This window comes from Pleurodeles waltl, chromosome 4_1, assembly GCF_031143425.1.
Source record: "Pleurodeles waltl isolate 20211129_DDA chromosome 4_1, aPleWal1.hap1.20221129, whole genome shotgun sequence".
Taxonomy (NCBI): Eukaryota; Metazoa; Chordata; class Amphibia; order Caudata; family Salamandridae; genus Pleurodeles; species Pleurodeles waltl.
In genome coordinates, this window is record NC_090442.1 from 888,602,760 (window position 1) to 888,622,106 (window position 19,347).

Here is a 19,347-nt window from a genome sequence, read left to right on the forward strand (position 1 = left end):
CCTATTTCCCCAAGTAGGCAAGAATAAATTGCAATAACATTCTGTAAGAGTAATTCACAACTTCAGCCCTCTGGTATTAGTTTTCAAGGTCAACATCAGGACTGGTGCCAAGGAAAGCATTGGGTGGGGCGGGGGTGGCACAGAGAGGAAATAGCAACCCTTCCCAGGCAGGAAACAAATCCACCCAGAAGCGGTAAATACATAACCCGCAACAATCAGACACAAACAGAACACAGGTCAATGGGATTCACCATTGAGCATAACCAAAACAAAACCAGACATCATCAGTAGATGGCTTTATGAGGTCATCCCAGAATCAATGAACCTGTACCCCTAATACAACAAACATCTGTACATGTATTGACGGGATCAACTCAGAAGGGGATTTAAGTAAATTACAGACACCGTCAGTAGATGGGTTTATGGGATTCACTATTGAAAAGAAGCATTTCCTGCAATCTTACTGTTGCAAGAAATGTGAATGTGGAAGAAACGGACACTATGAGAGGACAGCTGAGAGGTAGGCGGAAAACACAAGAAGCTGCACTTATCCTTTCCACCTTCCATCTGCACACACGGACAGGATGCCCTTATATGGGCAAGTATAAAGGAAACCACGCAAACTGGTTTATTGGGTGGTGGGTAGGGATGCTACGAAGTCACATGACTAGCCTGTAAAATCTCCACTCCAGTGAACAGGTCGAACTATTTGAGGTGGAAGGCCTGCAGTTACCTATGAGAAGGAAAGGCAGATAAATGCACTGGTACAAAGGAAATGGTTACACTCAAATAACATGTCGGTAGGTGGTAAAGCTCACCTAACATGCAACATCCAGTAATATAGTTTGATTAAAAAAGCCAAGAACATGAAATCGGAAAGTGAGCACATGCATCACAATACATGCAGAAGTCCATCTAAATCAGGCAACACATTAAGCAGGAACTGCACATGAAAAATTGTGTTGTTGGCTGACTGGGGTGTGAGCCCTGGTCAAGCAACAACCACAGACCCTTGCAGGGTGAGCCAGAAGAAGTCACTTAAATGTACTGTTCCGTTGGAGCTTGGCACAAAAAGCAGTCAGGCTTAACGTAAAGGCAATGTGTAAAGTATTTATACACTTCACAAACTGTAATACAGTAAAAAGACAAGGCAACCCCTAAACTAATTTAGGGAATTACACTGCATTGTAATGAATTATTCTACACCAAAACCAACAAAAATCCCATCAGTAGAAGCAAAGTTATCACTTTGTAAATATTTTAGTAAAAACTAGCACCTGAAAGATCAAAACACCAACAGTGGACATCTAGTCCTGCAAGACTGGGTCATAGTAAAATGGAGCACCGGTTGGCTAAAAGAAGTGGATTGGCCTCGGTCAGCACTTACTTTTGAACTTAGAAGACAGTCTGAGGAAAAAAATGTTTGACAAGGTAAAATACAGCAGGGCAACACTACAGGAGTTGTCAGAGGAGGGGGCGTCATCATCGTCGGATGGCTTTGGTTTGAACTTGCGGAAGATTTCTACATCTGGACTTAGTCCGCAAAATAGAAGTTGAAAATCTGCAGCGGGACGAGGCAGAGGGTTATAGCTGAAGAGAATTCCACAAAATCAGACACCCCTTTGACAGAGGACCGCTGAAAAGGATGTGATGCAGAGAATAAGAATGTAGCTGGGGAAGCTGCAAAGTCAAGCTGACCAGCAATGAACCTCAGGCAGATAGGCAAGCAGGTTGTTCCAAGTCTCCTTCTGGCTCCTGGTTTTTGGTCAAAATGTTTTTAAGTTCTCAGTTTAGGGATTTGCCCATCTGGGCACATTTAGCACCACATCCACGGATCCAGGGTTGGTGGGACAGCTCTCGGTAGTTCAGGACTCGCTTGGGTGGGTCCAGGTGCAGGTTCGCAAAGGTGGAGCCTTTTGTGCCCCTGCGGCTCTGAACAGAAGGCCAGCAAATTAGCCTTGGTAGTCACTTTGGTAGTCTTCGGTGCAGGTGAAGATGTGGGGCCTAGCAACAGGACTGGCCTACAAGGATTCAAGGCAGGCTCCAGGCAGCAAAGCAGTCATTGCAGGTACAGCAGCAGTCTGCCAGAGTGCACAGCAGCAATCAGTCCTCAGAGTCCTTCTACAGGTCCAGCAGTTAATTGAAGATTGGGTATGAAGGTCCTATATTTATACCCTGAGGCACTTCTTGTGGGAGGCGGGAGAAGCTTCTGGAAAGGTTCTTTGAAGTGCATGAAATTTCCTGACTCCCCTGGCTCCAATCTGGCTACAGTGACAATGTGGGGTTGTTAGGCCCTTTGTGTGAAGGAAGAACACAGGCTACTCAGCTGCAAGTGGAGCTCTGATCTGCTCCGCCTCTCCCCCATTCTGCCAGCAGTTGGTCCATTGATGCACACCTATTCCCTCTATTGTGTGACAGTCTAGGAGGAAGTCACAAAGTGTCAGCTACACTCAGTCATGTGACGCATGACAAGCTGCGGGCACAAAAAGGCTAAGGGCAGGAAAATGCCAACTTTCTAAAAGTGCCATTTTTCAAAATTGTAATGAAAGGTCCGACTATCATTACAATGTCATAGATAACAAACTTGAAATAGCTTACTGCTCCCAATTAGGAATCATAAGTTATAAAATGTAATAAGGCATCCTGAACCTTATCTTATAGGAGGGATAGGCCTCTCAGTAGTGAAAAAAGAAAGAGTGAGTTTTTCACTATTAGGACAAGTAAAACTTAAAAGGTTTGACATGTACTTATAATTACACAAGACCCTGCCCTGGGGGCCACCTAGGGTCTACCTTTGGTGTGATGTTTATGTAATAAAAGGGGAGTTTAAGGCCTGGCAAGGATGTTTAAATGTGGACTCGACCGGGCAGTTAAAAACTGCATTAGGGCTGCAGTGGCAGGCCTGGGACATGTTTTAAGGTGCTACCGAAGTGGGTGGCACAATAAGTGCTGCAGGCCCACAAGAGCATTTAATTTACGGGCTCTAGGTATATGGTATACCACTCCACAAGTGATTTACAAATAAATTAAATATGCCAATCAGGTGTATGCCAGCCAAACGATGTTAAGGGGAGGGAGGACAAACACTTTAGCACTGATTAGCAGAGGTAAAATGCACAGTCCAAAAGCCAACAAAAAACAATTTAGCAAAAAGTGGAGGACAAAAATGCAAAAACGTTTGGGGGCAACCTTACAGAGGGGGCCAGATCCACCAATGCAGGAAAATATGTGGTAATTGGCAGTGGAAATCTGGGATGAGTGGGGTTGACACCACAGAAGTCTGATCATTACAGTTATGTCTTCAGGGACCTGGCATCCATTATAGAATTCAGTGTCCTTTGGTTGCAGGAGGCTATATCTAGAAAGGAGAGGACCCAGATCACATGATCACCATGCAAAACCAATCCAAAGCAGGTGCAGGTCGAGGTTAGGAGTTACCTATGGGGAAGGAGGGCAATAAAATGTCCAGGCACAAGGCACATGCCACAAATTAAATAATAGATATGAGCAGGCAGTTAATCTGTCTGATCATGCATCATACAATAACACAACCTAATTCTAACGTCAATAGAGTAGAGCAGTCATCCTGGGGCATTATTAGAACAGCCAGCACTGTTTCATAAATAAAAGGTTTCCACCCACAACCAGACTTTCTAAACAATGCTAATTAAGGCCTTCAAGAGGATAGTGCACAAGCGAAAATCATGCCTTAGGCCAGAAACATCAACTGCTGAGGAAACCAAAAAAACAAAAGTAGGGAAAGAAAAGCAGATTATTTTCAAGTACACAGGCATTCTTTGGAACAGATTACGGTTGTTTTCTTTAATGGATGGTCAGCTGCCAGCCTGTACTAGCAGTTATTCGGCCGCACAAGCAAACCAACTGCCCCAGCTCGTTTTTCAGACACCTGCCAGAAACATCCCAGTGCCTCTGAAGGCGTGTTTATCCCTCAGAGGGAGTTCAGAAAAGCATAAACCTCAGCGTATTATTCAGGAATGTTTAACTGCTCTTTTGAAGTTAAGAAAGCCAATGCATTGAAAACCAGGCAGCGTGGTGAAGCCCATCAACTTAGGACCACTCCGGTAATGCTGAAGTAGGCACTATAATTTCCACTTCAACATGTAACCAATTTTGGACTGTCTGTGGATGCCATACCTCTCTCTAGTTAATCATCTTTTTGTTTAGTAATGGCTCTCTCAGAGAGCCGCTGACGTTTATTGCAGTTTCGGTATTTCAAAATTCCCTGCTATGACAAAACAGTTGATAACAAAACTGGTTACCCACTGTTGTGATGTCAAAGGCCTTCCAGGCCAGGCTTACAGGCCTCTGAAAGCCTGCTAGTGCACTTCTGATAGTCTGCTTTGTCTGAAAGCAGAAAGCACAACTCCAGGAGGGGAAAGTAAGGCAAAGAAGGTGGTGGGGGTTGGTAAAGGATGGCAGTTTTTTTTTTCTCAACGTTTGGGACACCAATACATAACAGAAGCAAGGTTATGTATGGCTGCCACATTACTAACCCTCCGCCAGTGCATATCAGTTGAAAGCAGGGGGAGATTATTTTGGGAACCATACATAACAAAATTATAGGTGAGACTAAAGTGAAATACAGGGATGTTTTTCACCTCAAGGTTCTTTCTGGCATCATAGACAATTTAAGCTTCGCTCTCGTCTATTTGATGTCACTCAGAACTCTTCTGTGCAAAACATCCCCGTAATTTACGGTTACCAAACTAAACTTTTATATATATATATATATATATATATATATATATAAAAAATAAAAAAAAGAATGATTGCCACGCACTCCGCTCAGCCACAGAATGAATTTAAGTGGTTTATTCGGTTAGTTAGTTAGCTTAGTTAGTTACTAAGAAGAAGACTGCATAGTCGAAACGCGTTGTTCTCTTTCTTCTGCACCGAATAAACCACTTAAACTCTCCTGCCTTGCACCAGCTGTCAGTGGGCGTCGGAATCCCTGGCTTGCTTTGTTTGGAATAATATATATATATATATTTTCACACACACACGAATTCGAGACCCTAAGGGAATTGCATTCAGATCCTCCTCTGGATTTTTTTTATTTTTTTATTATTTTTTTTAAATCAGAAATTAGTGCTCCAAGCTTATTTGTTATAGGAGTAGTAATACGTCTCGTTACTGTCAAAAGAAAAAGGATCAATAATCACCGTGACACACCAATGGCTGAAGCTTTAAGTGTACAATATAATAAAAAAATTACTTGGAAAAGTGACACAGAACAGTGTTCTATAAGCACTAGGGACTGCCCCTGAAGTATTTTTGAATAATTCCAGTGTCTTCTCCCTCTTTCTAAAGTTCTTCCCAAAATTATGTACGTACCAGTGCTTAATTAGGAAAAGAAGAGTGCTGGCGCCCAAACTTCTGCACAGAAGCCCATGGCCAGTGCAATTAAACATTGGTGTGCCAAACACCGAGGCTGTGTAGTCTTAAATCCACCTGATTGACAAATTCCCTCACCACTAAACATTTCCTGCCCATTTATCACCCGCCTTTCTCCTTTTGGGTTGGTTTTTAAGTCTTTCCCTTCCTCAGTCTTGCAGATTTGTGTTTTTCCCCCTCTTGCTCTCAGTAAATATCTGATGCGTAAAACGAAGTGCAGGTCCCCAAAACTTGATGGTGGTGGTGGCCCCCCACTGGCTCCAATTAGGCACTGGCACGTACGTAAAGTACAAACCTAGCTATGCAACAACAAAAAGCTGTACAGGATAGAAGTAAACAATATAGACAAGCTATGAGTGCAAGACACATTGAGCAATAGTTACAAAAGTGACAGTAAGAGGGAGAATGTAGTTTAGGGAATTCGTGGGGGTTCCAGTTACTGGAAGAAGCAAAGTCGTTAAGAGAATGCTAAGCAACATAGAGTTTCTCTTGCAAAGAGGTACTGTTTAAAAAGAAAAAAAAAATATCTTCAGTTGTGTCAGGAAGGCATTTGAGCTGTCAGCCATAAAAGCTTGGCATCTCATCTTTTCTTTATTGAGTTTTATTGTTTACAGCCTGACCATGGCACTACCGCACATTCTGGTTAAGCTGCAGAACAAAACGTATAAATTCTATTTGTAAATTTTATGAAGTGGCCTCAAGAACTTAAAAATAGGACGTTAAAAAGAACATCCTTAAAGTTTCACATCTTTGGGCCTTCTGAATCAAATTTTACATTGATTTGTTTTTTGATTTACTGTAATTTGAGCACCTTAATATATTATAAATGATGGAAATGAGGAAATACGGGTCTGCCTTTTATATACTGGGCCTGATTTAGATTTTAGCGGATGTCTCCTGGGTCCCAATGGTGGAGAGGCCACCCACCTAATTTCTAAATGACTAACAAGAAGGTGGTCATTTGTATAGGCTTCGGTGGGAACTCCAACACAGCCCTTGCGGCAACAATATTCTTTTTTTTTTTTTCAAAAAGAAAATCCTGAAATGAAATTTTCTTTTTGAAAAGAAAAAAAGTAATGCTTCCTTCACAATGGGAGGCTCTTCCCATTGCAGGGGAGTACTGGAATTGCTTTACTGTTCCTAACCGTCAAGTTAAAAAAAAAAAAAAAAAGACTACATGTCCAGCCATCTAAACTCACATGGGGGGGCGGGGGGGGGGGGGGGGGGGGGGGGAGTTGTACATGTAGCCATTTCTCCAATGGCTCTTACTCCTCACAGCCATTAGAGAAGTTTGGCCATGGCAAAGACAAAAGTCTCCAATCATGGCCAAACTTACAAACTTAATGTCTGCATGCAACTAAATCTGGCGGTGGACCACTATATTTGGGGGGGTGGGCGAGAATGGGGAATTCAGTCGAGCCAGGTTCCCCTCTCTCCACCAATGTATAAATCAGGCCCGCAGCTTTCTCATATTGTATTTCCACTATTTAAGTTTTTTTTTTTTTTTTTATTTAGCCGTTGTCAGAACTTAAGAAACAGATGTCATTTATCCACAGCTTAACACTATTTGAAAAAGAAATTCATCTAACACTTTACAGGAAATCTATACAATAGAGTACGACGCGGCAACTTACCAGCACCTACTTAACATCACAAACAAGATATAAAATGTTAGCTCACACGCCCATGCACTGCCATGTACATTATGAGGAGTGGTTACTGTGATAGCAATGCAGAGACACAAGAAATTATGTGCTGTTGTAAGACTGTCTTGGTGAACTGGTTTTATGGGTTATTTTGACAGCAAGAAACGCATTGCCTAGTGAAAGTTGTATAGCATGCTGCAGACTGAGCAAACATTGTATAGTAAAATGTTGCTAGCTCAAATTGCATTTGGGTCATCAGAAATATATAGAGTATGACTGTTCAAAATGGCAGACATCTTCATAAGTGGGGAAAGAGAACGTAAACATTTGATTATATTTCTACAGTGGTAGCAACCTTTTTCAATCACAAAAAAAAAAATCTTACTTACCAGCTCTTGCAGCCTAAGAAACCCTGGAAGGAGGTTAGCCTCCATATCCCTCAAATGCTCAGCTTTATCCAGGACCTTCAAGTGAAACATTAAAAACAACTCATTCAAATGACTTTTATTATAAGATTAGTTTAAAAGCCCTATTGGCAATGCATAATACAATTAAGTATAGTAACATGATCCAGTAGATTCACAGACTGCCAACCATAGAAGGAGAAAAACTACAAGGGGAACACAAAACACTTTAAGCAGCGACAGCAACAAAAATAAAGCTCTGCCAAATATCGGAATGAAAAAAAACAAAATAAAATAACTGTTCCTAAAAAGATAATCCACAGTCAAGCTTTTGTACACAGAATCTTCACATTTACTTAAGAGCTCCAAACAGAAATATACTAATGCAAACAAAGACAAATAAAATAAAAAGGAGTTCCCAACATTTTGTGATGCTGGTGCCAGAAGTTGTTTTTGTCTCCTGAAGATGTCCTTGTCCTCTGTTGTAAGACCATGTTACTTTACATTGGGCCTACAGTCAATCCTATACTTACCATTGCTTGTATTCAATGTCGCTCTCATTTGCTTTCTTCTAATTCATCACTTTCCATAGGCTTTCCTTCCTCTTTTTGTGTTTGTCCCTACTCTGAAGCATGGATGCAGTACAATGTCCTTCCACTGCTCACTTTCTCAGACACTACTTTTCTCTTTTTATGTAAGCAATATACAAGAGTGTGTGCATTTTCCAGCCATCTCCCGCATATACTTTCGCCCTCCTCTGGGTTCCCACCCGATTCCTTTACCACTTATTCGCCACTGTCAGTGTGCTTCTTTCAAACCACTAAGTCCCACCCTCTGTTGTTTATGTGCTTCCCCATTTTCTTCCCCAGCTGCTCCCGTCCACTCTCCAATGTCCATCGCCTTGCACCAGCACCCTCGGATGTGCTCCCCCGCAGCCCCATCCACCCACCATCCATGTCCTTGCCCTAGCACCATCTGTTGTCCATGTGCTCACCCCATCCACCCACTTTCCAAAGTCCATGTCTTGCCCCAGCCCCATCTATTGTCCAGGTGCTTCCCCATCCCAATCCTTCATTCCCACGCTCCCTCTGTGCTTCCCATTCCCCAAACCTACTTGCAGTTTGCTTGGGAGTGGGGGGGGTGAGCCTACTCTAGGCAGTGGGGGTGGGAGGGGAGAGAGGTGCAACTAGGGGGAAGAGGACTGACAAGAAAGCATGGAAGAGCTCACTGCTAAAAGACATTTTAAGAAAGCGCTAGGATGCAGCCAGCGATAAAGCAATTTTTTAATTAAAAAAAAAAAATGCATTAGTGCTGGTGGTGTTTTAGCAGTTTTTAAAAAGATTTTAGTGACACTCCTATACACCATGGGCTACAAATACGGTAATTGCCAAAGCCAAGAGCTCTCACAGGCAAAACCTATTGGCTTTGCCAAAGCTTGATATTTTTGGGAACAGTTTACGTACCCTTGCACTCCTTTCTAACACAATTCAGAATGGCACCTCCGAGGTCACCACTTGGGTAAGCCCTGAGGTGGGAGACTCGCATTTTGCCTGCCTTCCTCAGGGGGTATCTTCCTCCTCTACTCAAAGCCACTTGGACTGAGCCCTGGCTGTAGACAACCAGTTCATAGTTTTTGTGATGCCTGGGTTTACCAAGGTCAAAAGCATCCACACTTAAAGGGAAGTAAAAAGCATGGCACGCGCACACACACACACACACACACACACATATATATATATATATTGATATATACATACACACATACAGATATATACATACACACATACAGATATATACGCACATATATACACACACATATACACACAGACACACGTATATATACACACACAGACACACGTATATATACACACACAGACATATACACACACAGACACACACATACACACACATATACATATATATATATATATACACACACACACACACACACACACACACACACACACACACACATATAAACACACACACAGTGATAAAATCAAAGGTTAACTTGCCCTTTCTCTATGCACTGGTTATATACCCTTGCATATTATACGAGTTGTAGCATGTGAAAGCACAGAATTCAGAACATCACTTTTTACATCGCAAATTAACTAATTTCTAAGAGAAGCACATTGCATAGAGGAGTGAGTTATAGTTAATGTACTGTGGCAAGTGAGATGATTAAGTGTGTGTACGGAAGTGCACAACTTATAGTAAACAGAAGGTTCTGTGTAAATTTAAATATAACTGGTGATGTGTTAATTATAAATGTTAGTTTTAACTATAACTTCATAATGTTTAATGTTATAGAAAGAATAAATAAAGCTAACCCAACTATAATTTATCTTTACCATTTTGTTTTTTCTTGTTTCAAATAGTTGTCTTCAGTGCCGTTTGAGTGTTAAGTACAGTGCTGTAGAGTATAGTGAAGGAGTGTTGTACAGTGTAGTGTCAGAGTATAGTGTTGTAGAGTGGATTAGAGTGGCACTGCCAATAGTGGAGTACAGTGTTATACAGTGGAGTGACGTGGAGTACCAAAGTAGAATGGTGTGCTGTACAGTGGAGAGACACGTCGTACAGAAAAGCGGAGTGTCGTACAGTGGTGTGTTGTCAACTACAATGTCTGAGTGTAGTGTCATGGAGTGCCATTAACTATACTGTTCAATAGTGAGTGGTGAAGTGTGTTGTACAATTTAACGGCATACAATGGAATATAGTGTCCTATGATTCAGTAATGTGGAATGTCATCCAGTAGATTGCTGGAGACTATCATACAATAAAGTGTTTTACAGTTGAGTGTTGAAGAGTGGGGTATCTTACATCGGAAGAGTACACTGTATAAGAGTGATGTAGAGTGGAGTGTTGTATCATATAGAGGAGTAGACTGGCGTGCTAGCGTGTGATACACTGTAGTACGTGGCATAAAGTGAATGGGTATAGAGTGGAGTAAAGTGTCAGACAGTGAAGTAAATACCTGTCTTGGTATATTGCGGAGAGTACAGTAGGGCATCATAAAATGAACTGGTATTGAACCGTGGCAAACAGTGGGCTAAATTATATTACAGTGGAGTAGAGTGGGGTTCAGTGGAGTTGCGTAGGATAGAGTGGCGTAAACTGTAATACAGTGGACTGCTCTGTTGTACAGTAGAGGCCTGGTGTATCATACAGTGTAGTACAATGTTCTAGAGTGGAGTGCTGTGTGGTGTGGTACTGTGGAGTTGAGTGGCTGGCTTGTTGTACAGTGTTGGACACATGGTACCTTGAAGTGCACAGAGTGTTGGAGAGTCAAGTGGCACATGTTGAGTGGAGCTGTAGAGTCAAACAGAGTAGAATGTTATACAATGGAGAAAATTCTGCTAAAGTGGTGTGGAGGGGGTGGCAGAGTGGAGTACAGTGTGATAGAGAGGCAGAATGGACTTTAGCATTTTATAGTGACAGACTGGACGGGCGGAGAGTCATACACTGGAATAGAGGTTCATACAGCAGAGTAGACAAATGGCACAGACCAGAGAGACAGAGTGCAGTCTTGTGTCATACAGCGTTGTAGCGTACCATGGCGTACAGTGCCATGAGGCAGAGTGTTGTGGTATAGAGCGGAAATACAATACGGCAGCATAGAGTGGTACAGCATATAGTGGAGTATAGAGGAGGAGCGTACAGTGGAGTGTCCTTGACTGGTGTAGCACAAAGTGGAATGGCACACAGTGGAGTGTGGAAAGTATTGGGGTGCACCGTGTTGTGGAGTATAGTGGTGTGTACAACAGTGGAATAGAGCAGAGTGACGTGGTGTAGAGAGGAGTGCCATGCAATGGGATAGTGTGGAATGGCATCCAGTGGAATAGCATATACTGGAGTGACATATGGCTGAACAATACATTTGTCAGGAACGTACAATATGGTGTGCAGATTAACACAAGACAGCAATTAGTGATGGCTTGTATTTCTCTAGATTTAACAAGCAATACAGGGGCATGCATGGCGGCCTGGTGTTGCTTTGTAAATGTGCCCATGTGACACCATGCGTGGCGCAAGGGTAAAAACACAATAAAACATCTGCCCCTTAGTTATATATTGTGCCACGGTATACCGCTGTAACTACGCGGTACATGCTGATGACTAGGGGTAAATAACTGGATAACGGCTGCCTTCCCAAAATGAAACAAGCAGCTTTTATTTCTTTAATACATATTTCCTGTGTTCTGTTTTAGGGCCTTAACTACAAGAAAATAGTTGGTTTTATTATCATTTCTTACCCATCACCAATGTAATAAAGTGTTAATAAGTCGGAAAATGAATTAACATTTTTCTATACATTATTAAAAAAGTATACCGAGTATCACGCTACTACTACTGAGGGAGTACATTTTTTTTTTTTTTTAAGTGTCAATTGTTTTTTTTAAGGTGCAATGCAAATTCTCTGTAGTTCCATGGTGCTCTGCAGACTTTTTTCTTTCATAAAAATGTGAACTATATACTGTACCAAACCATTTGTAAAATAATGTATTATCATATTTCTGGACTTTTTCAACATATTTTATATTTATTTTTACGTGAAGTGGTACCTCAGAATTACCGCAGTACTCATGACTTTTTTTTTCAAATTTATAAAAATACATAATTTTGCCTACTTATTACCACATTAATAGGCACTGGAATAAGGTCTAACTCAGAACACAGGGAAAGGGGCCTTAAAACAACACGGCTGCTTCTAACTTTTGTAATGGCAGTCATTAATGAGACAATTGCATAATGCCTTGTCATCTACAGGTACTGCAGTACTTTCGCAAAAATACTGCAAAATTACAGCAGTAACAGATATCACCAAGTTAAAAAATACTTACGTGTACCACCCAAAAGATTCACCTAAACATCATAATCCAAATTCCTGGCAATTTTCTTTCAAATCCGTGCAGCCCTTTCTGCACTATGCAGGAGTACAAAGTCAACAGAAAATGCATTGGTGCCAAAACGCGTTTTGGGACACCCTTTTCTTTGCACCTCATTGACAAATCACCGTGAAACTTGTCGTCAGTCACCCGGTATTGATATCTTTCATTGATTCACACGCTTGAATCATCCCCATCATCAAGGTGCGAGTCCCACGCTATATACCGAAAGCAATGAAGGTAGTATTACATAACTAACAATTGCAAAAGACAATTACTTTTACAGCTTATCTATGTCATTTACAAAGAACCAAACTCCAGCCAATAAGGCAACAGCACTCTCTAAAACACTCCGATCAGAGGCATCTTCCCTCAGATTTTCAAGCACTAGTGGGAAAAGCCACCACTTGCCAAAAAGGAGAGCCTCGAAAGGGAAAAGGGTGGGTTGCATGTGAATCTATGAAAGATATCTATAGAAGAGAACAATAGTTAAAGGTAAGTCACAAGTTTTTTTTCTTCCAGTATTGGGTCTTTCACAGATTCACATGCTTGAATCAGAATAGTTAATAGTTACTTACCACAGTTTGCAAAATCATGTTTTATAACACAATGGTGGATGGTGGGAACAAAAAGATACAAGGTATGAGATAAGGCTCACCTTATTGGAAAACATGGTGAAATACTACTTGTCCCACAGCTGCATTACTGCTCTGTACCGAATCTAGGCATTCCTCTAGATTTACAAGCAATGTAGGGACAAGCATGGCAGCTTTGTGTTGCTTTGCAAATGTAATTTAAGTATTGCATTGCCCATGTAATGCAAGGTCAACCAATCAATGGTGAAAGTATGCTGTTGTTCCAAGTTGCAGCACAGCATATACTTTGATAGGTACTCCAGCGAACAGTGCCAATGTTGTAGAAACTGCTCTTGTAGAGTATACTCTAGCCCTTTCCTTCAAGGGTCTACAGGCCTTAGAAAGGCAGAACTGAATGCAGGTTGAAATCCATCTTGGTATGCTGGCCTTGGAAACCAGACCTCCCTTGCTATGGTTTCGGAGCACGACTAATATCTGGTTCATAGTTGCTTTGTACAGTGTAGATACAACTTCAAACATCTTTTCAGATCTAGAGTTTGCAAAGTTCTTCCTGCATGTGCCTGCGGATTTGGGGGAAAAAAGTCTTAAGCACCACAGGTTCACCGAGGTGAAAATCAGCTGGAACTTTAGGTGTGATGCTGGGATTAGTCCAGAGAATCACAGTATTATTTTAAAATAGCAAAAAAAGGTTCCCTTATAATGAACACCTGGAGCTCACTCACTGTTCTTGCAGAAGTAAGCTAGAAGCACAGCCAATTTCCATGTTATACACTTGCCCTGTGGACAGGTTTGAAAGGGCTCTTCATTAGCTGTGACAACACGGTATTAAGTTGCCAGGTTGGTGGGGCTGGTATTATTGGAGGGAATCCTGAATGAACCTTTAATAAATGATGTGATTAGTCAGTTAGATCACAGAGAAGGAGCTCCTGAAGTTTTTCAAAATATTGATATGGCAGCCAAATGCCAGATCTAGAGGGTATGGCAAAACCTCTTCTGGAGGTGATAGGGTGGAATGACAGGTAAAAAAACTTTGGCACCATAGACAAAAGCGCTTCCATTTCAGGTAATAGGTTTTGTTCACAGTATTGAGTCTAGCAAGAATATCCCTGCAGTCCTCTGGGATATCTAGTAGTTGAAACTCATGGTATTCAGGAGCAATGCCAATAAGTGCAGGAAAGTCAGGTTCAGATGAAGGACCCGTTTGTGGTTCAGTGACAGTAAATCCATTCAAGACTCCAAGAGTGGAAGCTTTGTTAATCAGTGATGCCTGCGCCATTTTGGAGCAATGACTATTAGTCTGCATGTTTCTCTTTTCATTCTCCTGAGATGCTTGAGAACAAGAGGGACAGGGAAGGTTTGGAGGGGAGGGAGAGGGAGCGGGAGCGGGGGCAGGGGAATAAGAAGGATCGGGGGAACAAGAGAGATCAGGAGGCTTTGGGGGGGGAGTGAAGGGGAGGGAAATAGAAGAAGAGCAATTGGGGGTACAAGAGCAATCGTGGGAAAGAGACAGAACAGGAGCAATTCAGGGGGGCAAGAGTGATTGGGGGGGGGGCTGTTTGGGAACAAGAGCAATTGGGGTGGGATCGGGGGGTACAAGAGTGATCCGGGGAAGAGGTCAAGAGCAATCGGGGAGAGGGGAGACAATAGCAATCTGGGGGTAGGGGGCAGAGAGGGGGTTGCGTCAGATCTGGGGTTGGGAACAAGAGGGATCTGGGAGAGAGCAAGAGGGAGGGAGGAGAGCAAGAGGGAGGGAGGAGAGCAAGAGGGAGGGGGGAGAGAGCAAGAGGGAGGGGGGAGAGAGCAAGAGGGAGGGGGGAGAGAGCAAGAGGGAGGGGGGAGAGAGCAAGAGGGAGGGGGGAGAGAGCAAGAGGGATGCGGGGGGACAACAAGAGGGATGCGGGGGGACAACAAGAGGGATGCGGGGGGACAACAAGAGGGATGCGGGGGGACAACAAGAGGGATGCGGGGGGACAACAAGAGGGATGCGGGGGGACAACAAGAGGGATGCGGGGGGACAACAAGAGGGATGCGGGGGGACAACAAGAGGGATGCGGGGGGACAACAAGAGGGATGCGGGGGGACAACAAGAGGGATGCGGGGGGACAACAAGAGGGATGCGGGGGGGACAACAAGAGGGATGCGGGGACAACAAGAGGGATGCGGGGACAACAAGAGGGATTGGGTGTACGCAGAGATCAGACCACCTTATCAAAAACGCATTCACCCACAACCCTCTTTGAGGACCCCAGCTCATGTAAAACAGGAATTTCTGGTTCTCCTGAAACGAAAAGCAGTCAATTTGAGGCTTGCCCCATCATTTAAATACGATGTTCTTAATGGACTTTTACTTCCCATTCGTGACAGCTCTGAGTTATTCTGGTTAAGGTATCGGCCAGACTGTTGCTGACCCCCGGCAGATGTTCCGCCCTTATGGTCACTTGGTGCACTATTGCCCATTTGGATATTTCCTAAGCTTCCTGTGGCAGATCTGAGATCTTGTGCATCTTTGTTTGTTAAGGTAGTTCATACTTGTGTTGTCTGTTCATAATAACACGGAGGACCCATGTATCCTCGGCAGGAAAGCCTGCAGGGCAAGTGAGATCACAGATTTCCAGGAAATCTACGTGCATTTTCAAATGCGATAGACTATTTGCCTCTTAACTGAAGAACTTGCAAATGAGCTCTCCAGAGTTAGAGAAGCGTCTGTTGTAATGACATATCCTGGCAATGAAGACAGGAACATTAGCACAGATGAGAGATTGTCGGAATTTAGCCACCAAGTAAGGGCTTCCATCATAGCTACAGAGACCTGGATGATATTGTGGAGTGAGCCTTCAGTCTGAACCCACTGCGTGTTCAGTTCCTCCTGAAAAGGACTCATTCTCGGACGAGCGCAAGGTATGAGGAAAATAGCTGATGACAGGCCTAGAGGAGATCTGAGAAGATGAACAGAAACAGAATTCATTTTTGAAAGCGTCTAACCCAGTGTCATGAGTTTCCCTTGTCTGTCTGCGGACAAGATTGCCTGGTCTTGCAACGTATCTAGGGCTGCTCCCAAAAAAGTTATATCCATTGAAGAAAGACTTTTGAGAATTGATTGTCAGCTCCAGTCATTGAAATATCTATAGGCAAGTTGTTGTAGCTTTAAATGCTTGCTGGGCATAGGAAGCTTTTAGTAGTCAGTCGACAAGGTATGGAAATACCTCAAGACCTTTTTTTTCGTAAGTGAGCTGCCACGGGTGAGACATTTTTTGACAATCTGGAGGGCTGACCTGAGACCAATTGGGAGCACTTTAAATTGATAATGAGTGTTGGCTACCATGAATCTGCAAAATAATTGTGGTGTTCTGAATGGACAGGAACATGAAAATAAGCATCCAGCAAATCCAGACCGGTCATGAAATCCCAGCATTGAGGAGTTGCAGGATTTCTTAGAGGGTGATCATACCAAAAGATTGCTTTTTCAAGTACTTGTTCAGATTCCTGAAACCCAGGTATGGGCGCCGTTCTCCCGATTTCTTCTTGACCGAGAAAAAACAAAAATAGACCTATTCCTTTCTGAGAGTGTGGAACCTTTTCAATGGCACCCTTGCTTTGCATAGCAAGTGCTTCCTTGCTGAGAAGATGGAGATGGGCTGTAGGCACTCTTTTTGGCAGTGTGGTAGGCGGTATTTGGGTGAACCCCAGGGTATGGCCATATGTGACGAGATCCATGATCCATTTGTCCATTGTGATTTTCCACCATTGATGGGAATATCTTGAGATCCTCGCTCAGACTAGGCATTGTGCTGTAATAGGAGTAACCAGCACTATAAAATAGGCACTACTTCTTGCCAGTGTTTACTTCTGGAGCTGTTTGCTTTCTCCTCTGTGTCTGCTTACAATAAGCCACTGCTGGTGGAGTTGGATACAAATGGTGTTGCTGGAATGTAGATCGAAAGAGCTGCTGGTAGGGTTGGTATGAGTGTTATCTTTGGTATCCTCCTCGTTAGAACCGGTACCTCTATCAAGCACCCCTCAAAGGTGTGTTGCAGAACTACAGGCTGCCTAAAGATCTAGCGGTGTCAGTATCCATCCTAATTGTTTGCAAGGCTTCATCAACGTGTTTGCCAAACAAGAAGTCGCTGTCGTAAGGCATATCTAGGATCTTGGTTTGGACCTCAGGCCGAAACATGATGCTTTTAACCAACCTTGGTGTCTTCTAAGCACTGGCGATGTGGCAAGCTGTCAAAAACTTAAGTGAGGCAATGTCCATGGTACAGTCTAGAATCTCCAATGCTGAATGTTCACCTTCCTGCAGAATCTTTGTTACGTTCGCTTTTGACGCCTGGATAAAAAAAACAAATAGATGTGCGACGATGTCAGAGCACATCCGGCGGTCATATCTGCCAAGGATTGCTAAAGAATTTTCTGCCCCTACAGTCGTGTCAGACTTCAGTGAGAGCAGTTTACCAATATTACGAAAGCATCTGCCTTCCTTGTCAGCTGGAGGTGATATTGGTGTAGACGGGTTCTTAAGCCAGCACTAAGTAGCCTGGGCAATCACAGAGTCTGGCTTTAGATGTCTTATCAGGCATGCCGGAGAATCCTCAGGGGCTTTATATTTCTTGTTGATTCTTGGTTGAACTGTGGCCGGAGTTTATTGTTTTCAATCCTTGTTCCCGGATATTGTCCACTACAGGGATTGTTCTCACTGTTTTCCTAGATCGTTCTTTATAATCATATAGGAAACAATGAGGCCGTTTTATAGTGATAGGAAGCTAAAAATGATTGGCTGCTTTCTCCTTGAACATATGGAAACCAATATCCTCTGGTGGCGAATCCACAGGAGGTGGTTCCGGAGGAGATGGTGTAGGGATAAGAAAGTCACCCCATTCATTGGCCACAGATTGAGTATCATTAATTTTACCCTCCTCTCTGTCATCATTCAAGGACGATGGGTAATCTTGAGGATGTATAGTAATGTTTGACAGGGCTCTTTCTCAGAGTTGCAAGTGGTGGCATAGGTTCTGGCTATTTTGGTGCGGGAGGTGGAGGGCGCATTGGTGAAGATTGTGTTCCCGCAGGTGAAGGGAAACGTTTGTAATAATCCTGCAACATTCCCTGTAAATCCTACAACAGAGCTATGGGAACCTGAATCATGCCTTCAGGTTTTGGAGGAGCTACATGATGGAACTGCTCCCCATGTTGCCTAGCCCATCTATGATTCGTTTGCTCATAATATTCTTCGTCATCTTCCTGGTATTTGACATGATGCTCTGGTGGGTTATGAGCTGTTCTAAAAGGCCTGTCATCATCGGCATTAATCTTATCAGATTCATCCACATCTCACAAGTGGCTTGTGGTGGTGCGGGCTTAAGACACCTTGCTAGGAGAGGTATGCTCTGGGTGCAAAATGTCTTGTGCTGTTTGGTCCCTTGTCAACAGTGTAGTTTTTACATTTGATGTGGGAATCAACATGGGGGGGGTGGGGAGGTTCTTTGCCTTCACCACCGAAGAAAGAGATTAATTCTCCCACTGGATGCGCTGTCAACTAGCTCTTTGGATGGAATTTTCATCAGCGTTGTCATCGACAGTGGGGGTGTGGCAGTCTGCATGTTATTTTAGTCGCTGCTAACAAAACCATAATAGACGATGAGGTTGTCAACGAAGTCGCTGTCAACGGAGCTTGGATAGACAACGTGGTCAACATCTTCACTCGGGTGGCCGTCAACAATGGTTTTGATGGCAGTACTGTCGTCAACAAGGTTTTCAGTTTGAAGTTGACTGGTTCTGAGAAGGATTCTGTTGGTTTTAAAACCAGGGTTGAAGATGAAGCGGCAGGTTTAGATCTTGCCGCAGAAGGAGGTCTGTCAGTTTTTAACTTATGAAAGGTACCTTTTGAAGACCCATAATTTATCTTTTTAAAGGCTTTTCTCAAATGACCCTTGTCATGACCTCATTTTCTTGGCTTTTCCTGTGAACCAGGAGACCCCTCACTGTAGCCTTCCTCACAAAAGGCAGTAGTTTTAGCCTTAAGTTTCTGAAGTCATAGTAATAGCCTCTCCTCTCTAGCCTTGAGAGTTTCTGAGGAAACATGTATACAATACTGCAGTCCTTTGCCTTGTGGACAGGGACAAGACAATATACACACTGCCAGGTGCAACCTCTTTCTCCCACAGGTCTCACAAGGTCTAATGAGTCCTTTCTTCAAGGATTCCGACATGTGAAGAGAAATACGGCACAAGTTATTTGGATAGGCACCTCAATGAAGGGGATAATTCAAGCCTGTGAATATATGAAAGATCCAATACATGAAGAAGGAATAGGTCTGCAAAGTTTCGGGAGATTCGTCAAATAGGCTCAAAGTTATTAGCAACCAAAATCTGAGGAATTCCTATCTCTGGTACCATACATA

At 43.1% G+C, this 19,347-nt stretch overlaps 1 protein-coding gene across 1 annotated transcript in view; it reads right to left on the reverse strand.

The window, feature by feature from the left end:
* ORC5 (origin recognition complex subunit 5) overlaps positions 1–19,347 on the reverse strand; it is a 322,089-nt gene that overhangs the window by 250,056 nt on the left and 52,686 nt on the right. Inside the window, exon 4 of the mRNA XM_069229642.1 lies at positions 7,451–7,525. Coding sequence (XP_069085743.1) covers positions 7,451–7,525 — 75 coding nt within the window. The remainder of the gene's footprint in view (positions 1–7,450; positions 7,526–19,347) is intronic.